This window comes from Rhinoderma darwinii, chromosome 1 (genome assembly GCF_050947455.1).
Source record: "Rhinoderma darwinii isolate aRhiDar2 chromosome 1, aRhiDar2.hap1, whole genome shotgun sequence".
NCBI classification, from domain to species: Eukaryota; Metazoa; Chordata; class Amphibia; order Anura; family Rhinodermatidae; genus Rhinoderma; species Rhinoderma darwinii.
Window position 1 is genome coordinate 300,460,547 of NC_134687.1, and position 20,826 is coordinate 300,481,372.

Below are 20,826 nucleotides of genomic sequence, written 5' to 3' on the forward strand. Positions count from 1 at the left end.
TTGCAGCGCCGATCTGCTGCAATACGAGATAGGGGTTTGAAAATCTGGTGACAGAGCCTCTTTAAGCCTCTCCTGCCCGCTAGAGCCACTGGAACCACCACTACTAAAATGCCAGGAATTGCGTACCAGCTCCACCCAGGGAACGGAGCATAACCCAGGGAGAACTACACTCACTCCAGAGGAAGTTCTCACGTTGTGGGATCTAAACCTATCTCCAAGGAAGAAAGTATTGTACCAGGGGAGGAGGGAGTAACCACTCCCAGACTTAAGCCTTCTAGAAGAGACTTACACCTACAGAGCACCCCTAGGAAGAAAAGGTAGGAACCGGCTAGGGGGTCTGCAACCCGGAGAGAAGTAAATTTTCCAACAGAAGACCATCCGGAAAACAGGAAACCTGACTGGGTATGTGAAGAGGCATGTCCTTGTTTTTATATCATCGGGCTTCCTGTCCAGCGAATGGGATTTTTTTTTATGGCATTAACTGTGCGGGATAAATAACGTAATAGTTTTAGAGTTCGTGTCGTTACGGACGCGGCGATACCAAATAATTAGTACATTTTAATGTTTTCCTATAAAGACTTATGGGAAAAATAAAAGGAGATTTTTACATTTTGAAACATTAAAATGTAATATTTTTTTTATTTTTCTGCCTTTTTTTTTTCTTCAATTTTTTAGTCCCACTAGGGGACTAACATCCAACTGTCTGTTTGCTAGTAGAATACAACGCAATACTTAAGTATTGCAGGGTATTACACCTGTCAGTTTTACACTGGCAGAGCCTAATAGACTTCCGTAGATGGCAGACATGGAGGGCATTGTTAGGCCGCAGGTTGCCATAGAACATCGGCACCTCGTGATCGGGTCGCAGGTGAGCATAAGTGTGCTAATGCCCTTGATGCAAAGGCAGCAATTGACTGCAGTATCTAAGGGGTTAATCAGCCAGGATCTGGGCGACTATACAGCTGACACCCGCTGTTGATGGCGCAGGCTCAGCTCCTGACTTCGCGCCATCACCATCACCTACAGTTACATTGCAATGCGTTAAGACCTTAGCAGCAACGTAAATACGTGAATTTGCGCCAAGGAGTTATTGCTGAGCAAAATATATTAAATACATATTGCATCATTTAGTAGGTTTAGGTGATGACTGAACTCCGACCTATAGGTGGCTGTCAATTACAGATGTGGTCATTAAGTCTTACTAGAGTTCCCACTGCTGGGCAAACGGCCAAAAATTTAAATATGCACTTTTAGAATGAGTCTGCATAATTAGGTCAACTTTTTTTTTACTCTGAACATCTGATTGCAACCTCAAACCTACGGCCAGTTTAAAGGCTATGTACAAGGGAAATTTTTTTGCCATTTTTTTTTACAGATGTTAGACCTCGAGTTAAAAAGAAGAATAAAATGTGCAATACGTTTCAGGCTGCAATCTCAATTCCTTCGTTTTCAGACCCCAATACTTAGTTTGCATCCTGCTCCTTGTTTCAGGCTTGGCTCATGCAGGTGCATGTCCCATGGAACATAAAAAAAACGAAGTATTAAAAGTAAAAAAAAACAAAAAACGCACACCTTTTACATTTTTCCCCTAAATAAGTGTTAAAAAAAAAAAACTAACATAACTGGTATCGCCGCGTTCGTAAAAGTCCGAACTATCACAATATAGTGTTCTGGCACAGAAGATACATCGGATTTACCTAAGAAATACAGATATTTGGCCATCAAAGGATGTCCACTGTCTGACAAATGTTTAATTGGCCCTTTCCTCACCAAGGTGCGAGAGGTGTTGATTAAGAATTTGTCACCAGGGCCTGTATCTAGCCTTAGATAGCATTCACCCAGGGTTAGAATTGCCCACACATCCTGAAAGCTATGCAAATGAATGCCTGTGGTGTGTCTGCCATGTGGACAAGGTAAGCATAGGCCAGTGTCAGGTTTCAAAGAAAATATGATACATCAAGGCAAACCCCATCATAACTGATATTTGTAGTGACCCACATAGCTACATGACCCACAAAGCTAGTTATGATCAGGGGAAATAGCCCCCATATAGATGTCAAATTCACATCCCTACACCCAGAGGAACCTGGATTGGCTGTTGGCTAAAAGCATGGGCCTATTATAGTGTTGTTTGATATGCCCTGGTTGGTAAATGTCTGCACAGGTGAATGCAGGTAATATTATATTTCTAGGGGATTCCTGCAAGAACACCTGACCACATTTAGGTTTCTCTATAGAAATACAACTGTGTAATGGGAGGAGTATGCATCATTATCATATGAACAGCCTCATCTCAGTGACATCACCAGCGAGCGGACGGGGGGGGGGGGAAACTGTGTTTAAAATGCCATGAGAAGTGAGGGTCAGTGTCAGTCATTGGGGATCCATATCTCAGTTAGAGTGACTGCCCATATTTTCAGCTGTCCCCACAGCCAGGATATCACTGCTGTACATCAGTAAGGTTTTGTTCTGTTTCTTTTATCCCTTTTATTTTCATAAACTGTTGATTGCATTGTAACTGTATGTATATTTTTCATCTTTTAATCTGACAACTATTTTTTGTATTGCACTGCACTATTGTGTATTAAATTTGAAATAATAAGTCTCTTCCTTGTAGTCTTACAGAACGTAATCTTCCGAAGGTGAGGAACGTTACCTGTATTTTATGTTCCATTTAGATAACCTGTGTTATTGTAACTGGTGTAAGGGAATAGAGACGTAGGCCGCTATTGCCTAGATAAGTATAGGTGGTGGTAGCATACTGTAGTATAAATTATTGGGGTGTTAGAATTATGCTAAATTACTCACAGGTTTCCATCATCTAGAGTAGGTGGGCACGGATTTATGTGGTAAATTATTAAGCTCAGTAGTGTATATATACATATATATATATATATATATACACACCACACACACACACACACACACACACACACACACACATACACTTTGTGACATTAGCGCAAAAAAAAAAAAAAAAAAATTAAAGAATAAGTGATCAAAAAGTCGCATATAGCCCAAAACGGTAACGGTGAAAACAGCAGCGCGCCCCGCAAAATGTAAGCCCTCCCCACATCGCTAAATAGATGTAAAAATGAAGATTTAAAAAGTTGCATTTATACAATAACATTTTGCAACCATACAATAAAAAAAAATACTACATAATTACGCAAGACCGCCAAACAGTAGTAAATTACCTGCAACTCTTGAGTCCAATTACTTTTACCAGCCAGCAGAGAGTCCAGAATCTTACGGGTAAACTTTTCCTTCACAGGATTATCTCCACTGACAACATAGCAAGAAGAACGCAGTCGCTTGAAAAACTCTTCATCCACCGTCTGAGCAGCAGGTCCACCAGGCAGGTAAGCAAGGTCTACATAGACTGGTAATGCAGGAGGTGAGGGGGAAACAGACTGTGCGACTCTGCTAGAAGCTTAAAAAGGAGAAAAAAATAAATAACAAATTTACATAAAATGATACAGATGTAGCAGTAAAGAATGCTTTTCTCGCAAGATAAATATCACAGCTGTAAAGACCTTGGCAATAACTGGAAATGTATATTAAAATAAGTGCTGTACCAAAAAGTCAATTTATAAAACACTAAAAAAAGGAAAAGTAGACCAAGTGACACGTTGAGGTCGACCAATCACAAATTAACATATTAGGGTTAACAAAATCACAAAAAAAAAACAAAAAACCCAAAACAAACTAGGTTATTCATGGAGATTTATGGAAATAGTCATGTTTAACCCCTTAATGCAAAATAAGCCCATGTGATCAAGAGCAGAAGTGTGGCTGTGATGGATAGCCACACTTTCAGTAATGGCGAGGATCAGACAAAACTCCAATCCTGTACGTATAACCGTTGATGAACCAATCAGTACAGATCGGGGAGCTCCCCTTGTTTGACCACGACGCTGGGGTTGACTGAAAAATAGCAACAGCCCTAGACCTAATAAAGGTTCCCAGTGTTGACCTAAAAAGCACTAATACTAAATATCTAAGGTAAGACCTAACAGATGCCTGTGGACTTTAAAAGTTAAAAATAATGAAATATAAAAATGATTAAACAAAATTATGCTGCAACATGAAAAAATAAAAACGTATTTTTAAACCGTACATTTTAACAAAAAGTCATTAAAAAGAATAAAACATACGTATTCGGTGTCCCCACACATCGACCCGTACAATGAAGTTATGCTATTCTTGGGTAAACAGCGTAAATATAATATTTAGTTACAGTGCATTTCTATGCATTCCACTATTAAAAAATAAAAATAAAAAAATCATTAAAATTTAAAACGCTGCCATATAAAGTACCCGGGGAAAAAAAAATGCTTAAAAACGTATGACTGCAAAGAAATGGAAAAAAAATAAAAATAATTATATATATATATATGGATCCAGCAGCACCAGTATAGCGTGGGTGCAAGCCCAAAGGGATAGACCAAGATCCCAATTACACAAAGAGCAAAAATCAGGCAGCACTCCGTTTATGAAGGTGAAAAAAAGAGGGTACTTTTATTGTCCCATAGGCAACGTTTCAGCACAGTAAGACAGAATGTGTATCGGGCATCAGCGACATCCTGTATATATTTCCTATTTTTCTTCAGAAATGATTGGTCGTCTTTTCACTATATTGAACCTCACTTTTTTTCCTTGTAGTTCCGTCTCTCACCCATAGAGGTCACTAGTTGTGTACTCACATATATATATATGTTTGTCATCAACGTAATTATTTATATTCCAGACACATTTGAGCCAATTTCTTTTATTCTTATTATTGCAGATCACTACACACATTTCCATTATTATATTTCTTAGTCTTCGTACCTGTACCCTTGTACGATCACGGCTCCCTTACTTAAGATGGGCGCGCTTGCATCCTAGTTTTAGGGCGCATGCGCGGACCAATACAGGATGTCGCTGATGCCCGATACGCAATCTGTCTTACTGTGCATGCGCAGTTGCGCTACATACTTTCTTTAATGGCGGTTCCGTGTTGCTGGCATTCATGAGGTGATCTTTTGTTTTTAATTATCGTTATCCTGTACAATCGTATTTCACAGATGTATGCACTTGTTTCTATTGGGTACTATAGGGTAAACAATGTCTGACTTTGTACTCATTGATATCCATCTTATCTATACATGACTTGTTTTCACGTTTTCGATTTGATGTGAGATGTTTTAAATAATATTTTTTATGAATATATTTATGCTCATTTTGAGCTTATTGGTATATAATTACATTGCTGATTACTACTATGTTTTAAACACTTGTATTGCCACATGTTAGTTGCTTGAGAAAGGCTCCAGGGGAAGGAGCTGAAACGTTGCCTATGGGACAATAAAAGTACCCTCTTTTTTTGCTGCCTGATTTTTGCTCTCATATATATATATATATATATATATATATACATATATACATACATATACACACACACACACACACACATATACATACTTTTATTTAATATTTTTTTTTTATATAGTAGAACCGAAAAATAAAGAAAAAAGGTACAACCAGCAGAAACCACAATAAACATGTTTGTCGAATTAGGTGTCAATCGTGTCATGAATATTTTATAGTATTATAAAAAGCCATCTGGGCCTGGACACTTTTCAATAGGGAGAGTTTGAATTACATCTTCAATTTATTTTTCTGTGAATGCTCTGTCAAGCATTTCACAGTCTCCACTGTCCATATATGGACAGTGATGTCAGAAGCTTCCTCTAAGGGCGGAATCCACTGGCCAGAGATTCAGGTAGAGCCCCTGTCGTCAGTGTCCAAATATGGAAAGTGACTTCATGAGTTCCCTCTAGAGGCAGAGTCCATGGCCAGAGCATCGCAAGATCTTTGGCCAGGAACTCCGGTCTTGGGAAAGCCCTTGAGGTCACTGTCCGTATATGGACAGACGTCAGGGACTCCTAGGAGCAGAATCCCCAGCCAGAGAATAAGCAACGCTCTGGCCGGGGATTCCACTCCTACAGGAAGCTACAGTAGCACTATCTACATGGGCACTATATTTGGGGGGGGGGTCACACCATCTACACGGGCACTGTTACTACGTGGGCACTATGTCACAGTCTACGTGGGCTCTGATGTATGAAAATTTGGAGACCCTGATGCAAAATGGCCATGGAAAACGGACGGTTGATCAGTTTTTAATGGGCATTTTTTTTCACTGTTTGACCAGCCTAAATGACATGCCAGGAGTCCCGTTCACATGTATAGTGGTCAGGTTGGGAAATCCAGCTGACACACGGACCATTTTTCACGGTCATGTGAATCCAGCCTTAATGGAATGTATTTAAATCCCCATCATGGGGCTGGTACAGCAGTGTGTCCTGCTCAGACTTCAGACACTAATGTAATCTTTCACCCAAGTGCCCGTCTGGCGCTATCTGTCTGGCCCTGCTGCAATTTAGACTGCTATTGCCTGCAATGTCTGAGACCGGCTGAAGTGCTGACGGGCAAAGGGTGATGTTAGTGCACACAGTGCATAATTGACTATAGATTCTGTTAACCTGTTCCCTGCCGGGGAACAGGTTAGCAAGCATTACGATCAATTAGATATACATTTCTCCAATTGTATTTTATTAAAAAGTATTTGCAGAGGTTAAAAGTTATGAAGTCACGTACAATTATAGGATTATATGTAAAGAATGTGTGTGTAAAATTATATATATATAAAAAAATTATTTTTTTGGGGGGAGGGGGGGGGGGGGTTCAATTTATTTAATTGTAATAAGAAAATGGAGATTCAAATCGAAAAATCGCCCATGGGGGTTGAAAAAAAAAAATAATAATAATAATCTAGATTTTATTTTTGGGTAAAATCACCCAGCCCTAGTTCATATGCTTCAAAATTATAATGGTCCAGTATTTTCGGCTTTGTTTTTTTGACCAGGAGTAAAAAGGGCATAGAATTCCGTGCCTTGTTGATTTTGTGGTAGAGTGACTAGGACATTACTATTCATGAGACTGCAGTTCTCCTCCTATAGCTATCTGGCCATAAATCCTTTAGGTGGTAGGGGGGGGGGGTTAGAATTCCGGACAGTAACCATTTGCAATAATTAATGTCTAGAATCCAGGGGTTGTGAGATATTTTTTGAGCAGGCCTGCTGATAAAGCTTTAGCCGAGTACTCCCTGAAATTCTAGTCATTCACAAGAACTTCCTTTACCAGCATGGTTATTGGTTTGCCTCTCTTTTGGTGACATAGGAGTTCATTTGTTGATAAAACTGTGTTTCGAACGGGAAGCCTTTTTTCTTGTACGACACTTTGTCCAAGATGTCATCAAGGGCCAAATATATGCCACTATTACAGCAAGACTGATTTTAATATCCGGGTTCACAAACCTGTATGTACAAAGACTTCATTGACAACTTTCAGGAGATCCATTCTCCCATCTGTCGTTCACCAAGAACGAGCAAGAGTGGGTTCAGTGGAGACTTGACAAAGTAGTTTTACACAGAACTTGCAGCGGAATTGACAGTATGCATTGAATATTCGCATCATGCCTTGAAATCCATACACTTTATGACTGCTATGTACAAATGTAGTTTTAAAAAAACCGCATCTACATGTATTGTACTGTAAATTATTGCAGATCTGTAGTGCAGAATTTGCACCAAAAATATGCTACAAATCCACCACAAACATGGCCTACAAATCCAAGAACGGCGGAGATTGGAAACTTTTCCTAAACCGTTCCTTTGGTTTAGTGTAACAGATGGGAGAAAGTATAATCTCAAACGTCGTGTAGCCCTGTGACACGCATGATTAAGAAAACTTGGTAATTTGAATCCAGTATGTCTCCATGAAAACATTACACCTCTCAGAAATCAGACAAATTAAAAAAAGTCATCAGAATGTCTCAGTAGTAAAGTCTACCATGTGATCAACTCAGAATAAAATATGTTAAAAATAAATTCTCATGTACATTAAAAAAGGTAATTGTAAAAAGGTATACCCCTGTACTGCTGGGAGACGATGCCTATGGTAACGCTCATCTCTAGGGGAGACAAAGATTCAGTCAGGTTTAAATGTCAGGTTGTTTCCACCAACACAGATTCTCAGTCGATGTTTCGGATTTTGATAGGATCCTTTATCTTCACATTTTAACTGTATGGTTAGGCGTTATAGGGTCTAACTGCGGATGAGCAGAAGACCTCTAATAGTCCGTTGTCTACAATCTTCCCTATTCTATGGTCAGTCTCAAAAGAAGCTCATCTTGGAACATGCTAGTCAGTCTATATTTAACTCTCCAACTAATAAGCTACTTTGTTTTTTTTTTACCAATCTAGAGAATAGCCTGTTCGCCTGACAAGTAGCCAAACTGCAACCTTTTATAACTTATTGGACACACCCAACAAAATAAACCATACCAGAAAAATAAGTATTTTTTCTTTAAAAAAACAAAAACAAACAAAAAACTTGCTGATCCCCTTAAACAGACAAAGATTAGCACTAGTTTAAAAAGGTGTCAAAATAAAATGGCAGTACCAACAAAGACAACACCTACCTGCTAAAAGTGAACGAGTTCCTGCAGGAGTTCCTCTAATTGTGTTCCCAACACTGCGTCTGGCAAGAGACTGTCTAGGGTCCACACTCGTGCGCATCCTTTCAGACATTTCAGCCTTGACTGTAGTAGCCTTGCTAGTTCTTTCTGCAATACCCCTGGCTTTTCCAGATGGACCGGATATTTTGCTGGCGTTATTACGAAAGTTGGAAGAGGATAGATGGTTTTGACTTTTATTGTCACTAAGATTTGTAGACAGGGCCTCAGGATCAACCATGCAGGTTCCAGGTTGAGGTGGTGTAGGATGTGGATCCTTTAAGGGTTGAGGAATAGGATCCAAAAGCCTTGGTGTATTGTCCCCCTCTGAATCAGATGCTCCATCAATGGCAATTGAAGAACCCTCCTCAGGCCCAGAATCAGAGATTGTTGGCAAAGATTCGCTTACTGAAGTAGGTGGTGTTTCAGGCCCATTTGGAGTGTTTTTTTCAAGGCAACATGGAGGCTTGGGTAGTTCCTGGGAAGGATCACTGTCACTATCTCGTGGACTTGTTACAGCATCAGATTTAGGATGCTCAAACTCGCATGGTGAAACCAAGCACAGATCAACGTCATGAGGAGAAGCGGACCTTTCAGAGGGTCCTTCAATTTCACTGGAGTGTGAAGGGTGCACAGGTAAGCTCAGACCTACTCTACTTGCAGCATGGATCTCTGGTGAGACATCTCTAGGAGATTCACTAACTGGGGGGAGGGTCTGCTCAAAGGAAGAAATGGATAGAGATTCATCCACTTCTGTGGAATGGGGAGAGCCCACTTCAGCAGGCAAAGAAGGAGTGGTGATTGTAGGAGATACATCAGGTAGGTCCTCTCGAAATGGACTCAAAGACAAGCAACTAGTTTGCTTTCCTTGTGAAGAATTGGAGTTCTCTTGAGAAGATTTTGGAGGAGCCTTAAAAGAGTTGAGATTCTTTCCTTCTCCAAAAGAAAGTGCCTGCCCACTACTCTGTTGTGCCACTGCTGGTGAATGATGTTCTGGACTGACAGGTGAGGTAATCTCCAAAGTCTTTTCTTCAGAGCTCCCACAGGGATCATCCAGCCAGTCTTGCCCATGACGCCCACTTTTGTTTTGGTCTTGGACCTCGAAGTTTGTAGGAGTCAGGTCAAAATTCACACTAATTTCACTTCTGGGTGTTTTAGATAATGGAGAAACGGGTGCTAGGCCCTTAGGGGGACTTGTCTCCATGTAACGGAATCCATTTGGGCTCTCTGGCTCAACTACACTTTGACCATTCTTTGTACATACAGCAAGTCCGTTCTCATGGCTGACATTGTTGCCAACCTCAGCACATACATGCTCAATGTTTTTACTAGTCTCTTGAGAACCAATATTTACTTCACAAGAAACTGGGTTGTTACTCGCAGTGGCTACATTCTTTTGAGTTGGCTGAGTTTTGTTTTCCTTAACTTGCTCCTTCTTTTGGGGTTTAACCTTTACCATGGTCTTGGCACCTGCAACCATGTCCTTTTTCATTCCTCCCAGTTCCTTTTTCAATGATCCCACTTTGGAAATGGGTCTCCTGGAATCAGCCGGTGTAATTGATACTTTCTTTACGTCTTTGATACCAAGTCGGGAGATTTTTCCTTCTTCTACTTTGCCTTCTTTTAGATCTCTCTTTGGTGTGTCTGTTCTGGCATCAAAAAAAGGTGAGCGCAAATCTCTCTTAGCTTCTACTTTAACTACTTTTCTTTTATCTACTTGAATTTCATCCTTTTTGAAAGTTTTTTTGTCATCTTTTGTCTGTTCTTTTACCAAAGCCTTTTCTTTCAAATTTTTCAGTCTTGAATCAGGTTTAAGTTTTTCAGATGCAGTTTCGGTTTTACCCCTGCCCTCTTTTTGTTTTCCACCATCTGTTACAGCTTCCTTGCTGGTTTCTATAACAGTTTTGGATCGGTCTTTTCCATCTGGACAAAGTTCTTTTTTTTCCACTTTGAAGGGCTTATCTTTTCCTGATCCAAGTTTTGGTTCAACACTCAGTCGCCCTGATCCAGATCCCAGACTCTCTTTGCTGTCAGTACGGCTTGGCTTAGCACCAATTCTATCAGAGTGACTGCATGCCATCATGTCCAGATCTTTCCGAGTTAAGACTGGGTCTTTCAAAAAGTCTAGGTTTTTCAGTTTTTCAAGACCTTCAAAAATTTTGTTCTGAGGAGTGCAGCCTGGGAATAGCACCCTTACAATCCTCTCAGAAGGCGCAGAAGGATGCCACACAAGTAATGCACAGACAGAAGTCAGAGAGGTTAAAGGTAAACCAGATGCCTTACAATCCTCATTTCCAGGCCAATTTTTGAAAGCTTCAAGATCTTTGCTGCCCTTCATAGGGTTCAGGATGTACATTTCTAATCTGCCAACGCCCATCTTCTGAAACAGTGTAGTTGGCTCTATAGCATTTCCACTTCTGTACAGTGGTTCTGGCTGAATACTTAGTTTCTCTAAACATTGCACTGTGAGTAAGGCCTCTTCTCCAACCTTAACCATACTGGAATTTTCTTCAGCAATCAGGCTTTTTGGAGTGTTCAAAAACACAACGCCTAGCTCTGGTGACACCAAATTATTTAACCATTCGTTGTTAGGTTGTGATGATTGAGAAATTGTCTCTTGTACCTCTGCTATCTTCCTCTGTAGCAAGCTGTTTATGCCAGGCAGATTGTCTAGACCCACGTGAGTGAGAAGGATTGAGTCCACCCTATCCAAATGGCGTATTAATTTCCAAAATGGAGATCTTGTATCAGAACCGCCATTGACTAACATGTTAAACCCATTTACAGCAAAGAAAGCAGAGTCTCCCCTACCCCCAGGGAAAACATAGCAGCACGGTTTAAACAACTTCAAGAAACCAACAGTTGTAGGGGACTCCAGCAGTTCAAATGGGGATGGCGGCTCCAGGGACTCCGAAAGATACTCCGCTAACTCTAACAAACCCTCAGATTCCTGCAAGATCTGGCCTTTATTAATCTTCAATTCAATAAAGTCTTGTAGGCTACATTTGTTGATCTGTGACAAATCCCAATTATCTGGGCAAGAAATTGTCAAACACACACGAGCTGTTGGGTCAGAAGAGCCTAAAGTCTCACCAATCTGAGAAGAGAGACAAACTTGTGTTAGATTTAAGTAACTGACATTAGGTTCTGTGTCCCTGCTTATATTTCTGCATCATTAAGAGTAAGATTACCTCTTTGTCTGTAAAAATATGAATAAAGTCTTCAATTGAGAAACCTCCTCCACCTTGCAGTAGCATTTCCCCAGTGTCTTCAAGGAAAGGGCCGGTAAATATCAACAGCTTATGCTGTGAGGAGTGGCATATTAATTTACGGATCTTAAAAAAAAAAAAAAAAAAAAATAAAAAAAAAAAGATTATAATATACACATCTATACGCATACTAGTCCTTCTCAATGAATTTGAATATCAAAAAGATAATTCCAGTAATTCAATTCAAAAAGTGAAACTTATATTATATAGATTTATTACACACAGTGATCTAATTCCAGCATTTTGTTATTTTAATGTTGATGATTATGACTAACAGTTACTAAATTTTGGGTTTTCATGGTCTCAGAAAATTAGAATATATAAGCCCAATTTCATAAAGGATTTTTAATTACCGAAAAGTTGGCCTACTGAAAAGTATGTCCAGTATATGCCCTCAATAATTGGTCGGGGCTCCTTTTGCATGAATTACTGCATCAATGCGGCGTGGCATGGAGGTGATCAGCCTGTGGCACTGCTGAGGTGTTATGGAAGCCCAGGTTGCTTTGATAGTGGCCTTCAGCTCGTCTGCATTGTTGGTTCTGGTGTCTCATCTTGCTCTTGACAATACCCCATAGATTCTCTATGGGGTTTAGGTCAGGCGAGTTTACTGGCCAATCAAGCACAGTGATACTGTGGTTATTAAACCAGGTATTGGTACTTTTGGGCAGGTGCCATGTCTAGCTGGAATATGAAATCAGCATCTCCATAAACCTTGTCAGAGGGAAGCATGACGTGCGTAGTCTACTACGGTATTGATTCCGTCAAAACGAAGGAACCCTTGCACAACAGAGACAAACGGATCCGTCACATTGAAATCAATGGTGAAGGAAACCTATGGTTTCAGTCGGTGTCGGTTAGGGCTTCGTCCTAGCGCAGATGTAAACGAAGCCTTAGTTGCCCGATATTGTTAAAGTGGGCTTACTCTTTAGACGGATTGGTTCTTGCAGTTGCAAAACTTCAACGTACCTCATCACATACGGATTTCTTTGAAGGGTTAATCACAACCAATGTCTCTAGCGTGTCACCTGTATGATGGAGACTTCTTTGCCCTGTAATCAAAGACAAGCACTGATCAATAAGAGAGATAGCAATATTTTTGCTTTAAAATAATTTCAGGCAAAATTAATTAGGTCACCATCTGTGTTTGAACACTATGGGGCTTGTGCCCCAGCATCTAAATTGCTTAAACCACACGTTTGTCCACAACTTCATTAAAAGAACCAAAAAAATAAAAACCCCACACTTGCCTTACATTTTTAAAAACTTAGACATTCGCTTAACATTTGTAAACAATTTTTGACTAGTGTGAGAAATATTTGTTATTTAAACAGATTTAACGTATTTGACGTGCGCTTGCATATAGATTATTCATGTTGCCGCTAACAGCCATGGAAAAATATGAAATGAAGAGCAGGTATAGGAATTGAGAGGTATGGTACTTTTGACACGGCATGCATGTTGTAAATGAAAAGAAGTCAGGGTGTTCTTGCACAACACAGCTGTGAATGTTATAAACATGTATGTTTAAAATTGTGCGGCATTTAGAACATCAAAATGAAAAGTGCCATTTTACGGACCAACTTACATGAAATTTATTGAAAAATGAATAGGGGGCGAAATAAGGGGGGGGGGGACGGAATTTCTTTTGGAGTGAAGATTTTACAAAATTTTTTATTTTTTTTTTTACACCATGTCGCATTGAGCCGAGGTACCAGTACAGTGAACACCCCCTAGAAGGGACCCCATTTGGGAAACTAAACCCCTTTAACCCCTTAAGGACGCAGCCTAGTTTGGGCCTTAAGGCTCAGAGCCCATTTTTCAAATCTGACATATTTCACTTTATGTGGTAATAACGTCGGAATGCTTAAACCTATCCAAGCGATTCTGAGATTGTTTTCTCGTGACACTTTGGGCTTCATGTTCGTGGTAAAATTTGGTCGATATATTCAGTGTTTATTGGTGAAAAATTGCAAAATTTAGAGAAAATTTTGAAAAAATTGCATTTTTCAGAATTTAAATGCATCTGCTTGTAAAACAGACGGTTATACCACCCAAAATAGTTACTAGTTCACATTTCCCATATGTCTACTTTAGATTGGCATCGTTTTTTTAACATTCTTTTATTTTTCTTGGACGTTACAAGGCTTAGAACATAAACAGCAATTTCTCATATTTTTAAGAAAATTTCAAAAGCCTTTTTTTTAAGGTACCTCTTGAGTTCTGAAGTGGCTTTGAGGGGCCTATGTATTAGAAACCCCCATAAAACACCCCATTTTAAAAACTAGACCCCTCAAAGTATTCAAAACAGCATTTAGAAAGTTTTTTAACCCTTCAGGCATTTCACAGGAATTAAAGCAATGTGGAGGTGAAATTTGCAAATTTCATTTTTCTTGCTGAATTTCAATATTATTCCATTTTTTTCTGTAACACAGAAGATTTTACCAGAGAAATACTACTAAATATGTATTGTCCAGATTCTGCAGTTTTTAGAAATGTCCCACATGTGGCTCTAGTGCGCTCGTGGAATAAAACACAAGCCTCAGAAACAAAGGAGCACCTAGTGCATTTTGAGGCCTCTTTTTTATTAGAATATATTTTAGGCAGCATGCCAGGTTTGAAGAGGTGTTGAGGTATGAAAGCAATGGAAACCCACCAGAAGTGACCCCATTTTGGAAACTAGACCCCTCAAGGAATTCATTTATGGTTGTTGTTATCATTTTGACCACACCGTTTTTTCACAGCACCTATTTGAATTGGGCTGTGAATTAAAAAAATGATATTTTTTTCCATTAAGATGTAATTTTTGTTCAAAATTTCTTATTTTCACAAGGAATAAAACACCCCATTTTGTTGCCCAATTTGTCCTGAGTGCGGCAATACCCCATTTGTGGTGATAAACTGATGTTTGGGCCCATGGCAGGACTCAGAAGGAAAGGACCACCATTTGGCCTACTGGAGCTTTTCTTGTGCTAAGTCATGTAGGCAGAAGCCCCTGAGGTACCAGTACAGTTAAAACCCCCGAGAAGTGACCCCATTTTAAAAACTACACCCCTTAAGACATTCATCTAGTGGTGTAGTGAGCATTTTGACCCCACAGTTATTGTGTAAAAGGTAATGCGCAGCAGATGGTGCAAAGTGAGATTTGCAATTTCCTATGCATATATGCCATTTCAGTGTCTGATATATTGTGCCCAGCATGTGCCACTGGAGACATACACCCCATACATTGTAATGTGGGTTCTCCCGGGTACGGCAATACCCTACATGTGGCTGTTATTAGCTGACTGGGCACACGACAGGGCTCAGAAGGGAAGGACCACCATTTAGCCTACTGGAGCTTTTCTGGTGCTAAGTCATGTAGGCAGAACCCCTGAGGTACCAGTACAGTTGAAACCCCCGAGAAGTGACCCCATTTTAAAAACTACACCCCTTAAGACATTCATCTAGTGGTGTAGTGAGCATTTTGACCCCACAGTTATTGTGTAAAAGGTAATGCGCAGCAGATGGTGCAAAGTGAGATTTGCAATTTCCTATGCATATATGCCATTTCAGTGTCTGATATATTGTGCCCAGCATGTGCCACTGGAGACATACACCCCATAAATTGTAATGTGGGTTCTCCCGGGTACGGCAATACCCTACATGTGGCTGTTATTAGCTGCCTGGGCACACGACAGGGCTCAGAAGGGAAGGACCACCATTTAGCCTACTGGAGCTTTTCTGGTGCTAAGTCATGTAGGCAGAACCCCTGAGGTACCAGTACAGTTGAAACCCCCGAGAAGTGACCCCATTTTAAAAACTACACCCCTTAAGACATTCATCTAGTGGTGTAGTGAGCATTTTGACCCCACAGTTATTGTGTAAAAGGTAATGCGCAGCAGATGGTGCAAAGTGAGATTTGCAATTTCCTATGCATATATGCCATTTCAGTGTCTGATATATTGTGCCCAGCATGTGCCACTGGAGACATACACCCCATAAATTGTAATGTGGGTTCTCCCGGGTACGGCAATACCCTACATGTGGCTGTTATTAGCTGCCTGGGCACACGACAGGGCTCAGAAGGGAAGGACCACCATTTAGCCTACTGGAGCTTTTCTGGTGCTAAGTCATGTAGGCAGAACCCCTGAGGTACCAGTACAGTTGAAACCCCCGAGAAGTGACCCCATTTTAAAAACTACACCCCTTAAGACATTCATCTAGTGGTGTAGTGAGCATTTTGACCCCACAGTTATTGTGTAAAAGGTAATGCGCAGCAGATGGTGCAAAGTGAGATTTGCAATTTCCTATGCATATATGCCATTTCAGTGTCTGATATATTGTGCCCAGCATGTGCCACTGGAGACATACACCCCATAAATTGTAATGTGGGTTCTCCCGGGTACGGCAATACCCTACATGTGGCTGTTATTAGCTGCCTGGGCACACGACAGGGCTCAGAAGGGAAGGACCACCATTTAGCCTACTGGAGCTTTTCTGGTGCTAAGTCATGTAGGCAGAACCCCTGAGGTACCAGTACAGTTGAAACCCCCGAGAAGTGAACCCATTTTAAAAACTACACCCCTTAAGACATTCATCTAGAGTGTAGTGAGCATTTTGACCCAACAGTTATTGTGTAAAAGGTAATGCGCAGTAGATGGTGCAAAGTGAGATTTGCAATTTCCTATACATATATGCCATTTCAGTGTCCGATATATTGTGCCCAGCATGTGCCACCGGAGACATACACCCCATAAATTGTAATGTGGGTTCTCCCGGGTACGGCAATACCCTACATGTGGCTGTTATTTGCTGCTTGGGCACATGGCAGGGCTCAAAAGGGAAAGATGAGGGGGATAAGCTGTGCGGAGTGCATCAGGGTAAATTAAAAATCAAGGGATGTATGGTAAATTTTAAAACAATCTTTCATACAGAGCCCTGGTTTTTCGGGACACGTGTCGCATTGGTATGTTGTGTCCTTCCTTATCCCCCTCTTATAGCACACTTTGCACCTCTTTTGACTTTTTCCCTTCTTGCCAGTTTGGGGAACTTCTCCTGGAAAGTGTTGCCCTGGTACGATGCGTGTGGCCTCGCTTCCAGAAGTACTGGGTGCCCCTCCTTCCTGGTCGCCAAAAATTAGGTTCTTTATAACCACCTCTTGAAATTCCAGGAAAGTTCCCCTCTGGCCTGCACATCGACGTAGCACGTACGCATTGTACAATGCCATCTGTATGATGTGCACGGCCAGCTTCTTCTACCACACCCTCGATTTCCGCGTAGCGCTGTAGGGCTTCAGGACTTGATCTGACAAGTCCACCCCTCCCATGTACCTATTGTAGTCCAGGATGCAATCTGGTTTGGGGGTCTCTGTACTGGTACCTCGTACAGGTACATGGGTACTGGTGTGGCCATGTATTGTTGTCAATACAAGGACATCTCTCTTGTCCTTGTACTTGACACACAATATGTTGCTACTAGAATGTGCCCTGCTCTCACCCCTTCTGAGTGTTTGCCCAAGCAGTGTTTTAGGGAGGCCTCTAAGATTTTTTCTAGCAGTGCCGCATGCCGCAGTCCTTCTGGAAGCGAGGCACTTGAAGAGCGGGACGCTGGTATAAAAATTATCCAGGTAGAGGTGGTAACCCTGGTCCAGCAGTGGGTGCACCAAATCCCACACAATTTTTGCGTTAATTCCCAGTAAGGGGGGGCATTCTGGGGGCTGAATACTGCTGTCCTTCCCTTCATATATCCTGAATTTATATGTATACCCTGATGCACTCTCGCACAGCTTATACAACTTCACGCCATACCTTGCCCTCTTACTTGGCAGGTATTGGCGGAATTGAAGCCTCCCTTTAAAATGTACCAGGGACTCATCAATGGAAATACACTTCTCGGGGGTGTATGCTTGGGCAAACCGGGCACTGAAATGGTCTAATAGGGGTCTCAGTTTATATAAACGGTCAAAACTGGGGTCATCTCGGGGTGGGCACTGCTCATTATCGGCATAATGTAGGAAGCGAAGTATTGCCTCATAACGCATCCTGGACATGGCCATACGGTACATCGGGGTGTGGTATAGGATGTCCGTGCTCCAGTAGGTCCTAATGGATGGCTTTTTTAGAAGCCCCATGTTCAAGAGCAGTCCCCAGAACTTGCCCAACTCTGCTGCGTTTACAGGAGTCCACCTCTGGGATTGGGCATAAAATGAGTTGGGGTTCTTGGTGATATACTGTTGGGCATATAAATTAGTCTGGGTGACCATTAGCTCTATAAAGTTATCAGTGAAGAAGAACTTGAAAAAGTCCATCTCACTGAACCCTGCCGTGTTAAATTTGATGCCTGGGCTGCCCGTGTACTCAGGGATTTGGGGTTCATAATGGTCTGGTGTGGGCGTCCAAATGGGGTCACTTCGCTCAGGGGTATCACTTGTTGTGGGGTCACTTCTCTCAGGGATTTCTACTATGGTGGTGGTCCTGGGGCGTCTCCTAGGGGGTCCCTCCTCTTCATCGCTGGATGAGGAGGTAGACAAATAAAATAGTGTATCGCCATCCGACGAGTCTGTGTCGGAGGCCAGAAATGCATACGCCTCTTCAGCAGTAAATGTCCGTTGGGACATGCTTGTTGTGCGAAGACAAAATTTATATACTGCAAAAAAATAAATCCCTAACTGGGAGCAATAGGATAGCACAACTAGCACAAATGTGTGTTTTGTTTTTAGAGAGCAAGTGGACTTCCCTGACACTAAAGCTAACTAGGGCGAGGGTTCCTAACACTAAACCTAACTAAATTTTATGTGGACTTCCCTAACGCTAAACCTAACTACGGCGACGATTCCCTGACACTAAACCTATCTAGATTATTTCAAGCTTCCCTGACACTAAACCTAACTACGGTGACGGGTGCCTGACACTAAACCTATCTAATTATTCCGAGCTTCCCTGACGCTAAACCTAACTACGGTGATGGATCCCTAACGCTAAGCCTATCTACGGTGACCGATTCCTGACGCTAAATTCCCTGACACTATACCTAACTACGCTTTTTGACGGTTCCCTGACACTAACTAACCCTAATACTAAACTAACCAGTTAAATTTTCAAAATTGGCTAAACTAACTATTTTTTTTTGTTTCTTTTTTTTCTTTTTATATTTTTTTTTTTGTTTTATGTTTTATATAGAAAAAAATGAAAAAAAAATCCCCAGGGACCAAGAAATGTGGTCCTGAAGACTGAAAAGTGGTCAGTGATAGGAGATCACTGACCAAAAAACGTGGGTAGAACTCAAAGAGGAAGGGAACAGGAGTGGGTAGTGGATGGGGTGGTGGGAAGCAAAAAAAACGTTGTTTTAGAAACTTTTTTTCACTTTTTTTCACTTCTTTTCTCTCTGACTCTCTGCTCACAACCGATCTCAACGCCTCGCTAACTCCAACAGGGCGTTCAGGGCGGTTGCAGCAGGATGTGAGGTCAGAGAGAGGAAGTGACGAGAATGATCGCTGCTATTGGCTAGTTACTCACTGACTAGCCAATAGCGGCGATCGGCGAGGCGGGACCATAGTAAATGGTCCCGGCCCATTATGCTGTGATAGCATGCTGTCAGAAACAGCAGCTATCACAGCTCAGGAACGCCGGGCTCGAGCACTGCTGTGCTGAATGAGACCGATCGCTGCTATTGGCTAGTTACTCACTGACTAGCCAATAGCGGCGATCGGCGAGGCGGGACCATAGTAAATGGTCCCGTCCCATTATGCCGTGATAGCCTGCTGTCAGAAACAGCAGCTATCACAGCGCATGAACGCGCCGGGCGCGCGCACCGCTGTTCTAACTGCAAGACGTACTATTACGGCATGGAGCGCGAACGATAGAGCTGCCATGACGTAATAGTACGTCAAGGAGCGTGAAGGGGTTAAAAAGGAATTTATCATGAGGTATATTGAGCATTTTGACCCACACGTGTTTTGCAGAAATTAGTACACAATGGATATTGCAGATAGAAAATAGCATGTCTGTGGAAAACGTCAATTCCAGTGGCCAGCTTGTACCACTGGAAGCCCACACCATAGATTGTTACACGGGTCCTCTGGAGTACTGTAATACCCCATACGTGGTCAAACAGTTTGGGCACACTGCCAGGCTTTGGGAGAGCGGATATTGCTTGGTAGTTTTGTTAAGGGTTTTACTGGTATTTCAGTTTATAATGCGGGGGCTTAGTGGAGTAAAGACGCTAATAAAGTGGTAAAAATAGATGGTTTATTTAAATAAAAAGCACTGCTGTCACCTACATTATAGCGCCGATCTCCTTATGTAGGAGATAGGGCACTTATAATGTGGTGACAGAGCCTCTAAGTATCTTATAGTGGATAGAGAAAAGTCATCTGGGCCAAGCTTTTTAATAGATTTAAGGGAACAGAAACTGCCATAGGTAACACTGCCAGCTGGAAGGTCTTCTACCAATTTGGGGAAGTTAGGGGGCCATGAGAGTGGAAATCACACTGAATGCTAGTGAAAATTGTGTCCCAAAACGATTTTAAAACTTATGAGCATTTTGTAATCATGTAAATGAGCCTTTATTAGACAACTGGGAGGTAACAGCAGCGATTCCCCTGAGGTGGAGCTACCGCACAGCCTCTGATACTGTCCTATCAGCCTGAAGCTGCTTCACACTGAAGTAATCCCCCTTCCCTCTAGAATGTCTCATACAAACAGCCATATCACGGGCTGTGGACCACCTAGAACAGCGGTTCTGATGGCATATGAAAGACAAGATTCTAATCTTTCACAGCTGAACTGCAATCCTGGTGTCCTTTGAAACAACCGTAGAGATCGCCAGTTGAAAACAGTCGGGAATGGAAGCTATATACTATGTGATCAGGCTGTGTTGTTGGGCAGGGAAGGGGGAGAAGCTGTATGCTGATTGGACAGCGGCATACAGAAAAACATTACACTGCCCAGAGAGAAAAGAAAGAGTAACTTCCTATTTGGCTATTAGAGCCACATTAGCATATTTAGAAAAATGCTC

General features: G+C 41.6%; 1 protein-coding gene across 1 annotated transcript in view; it reads right to left on the reverse strand.

Moving 5' to 3' along the window:
• The window catches only part of MAP1S (microtubule associated protein 1S), a 95,827-nt gene that overhangs the window by 36,039 nt on the left and 38,962 nt on the right, over positions 1-20,826 (reverse strand). The window contains exons 3-6 of the mRNA XM_075825426.1: positions 12,799-12,881; positions 11,755-11,898; positions 8,531-11,660; positions 3,198-3,433 (exon numbers count right to left, since the gene is read on the reverse strand). Of these exons, the coding sequence (XP_075681541.1) occupies positions 3,198-3,433; positions 8,531-11,660; positions 11,755-11,898; positions 12,799-12,881 (3,593 nt within the window). The remainder of the gene's footprint in view (positions 1-3,197; positions 3,434-8,530; positions 11,661-11,754; positions 11,899-12,798; positions 12,882-20,826) is intronic.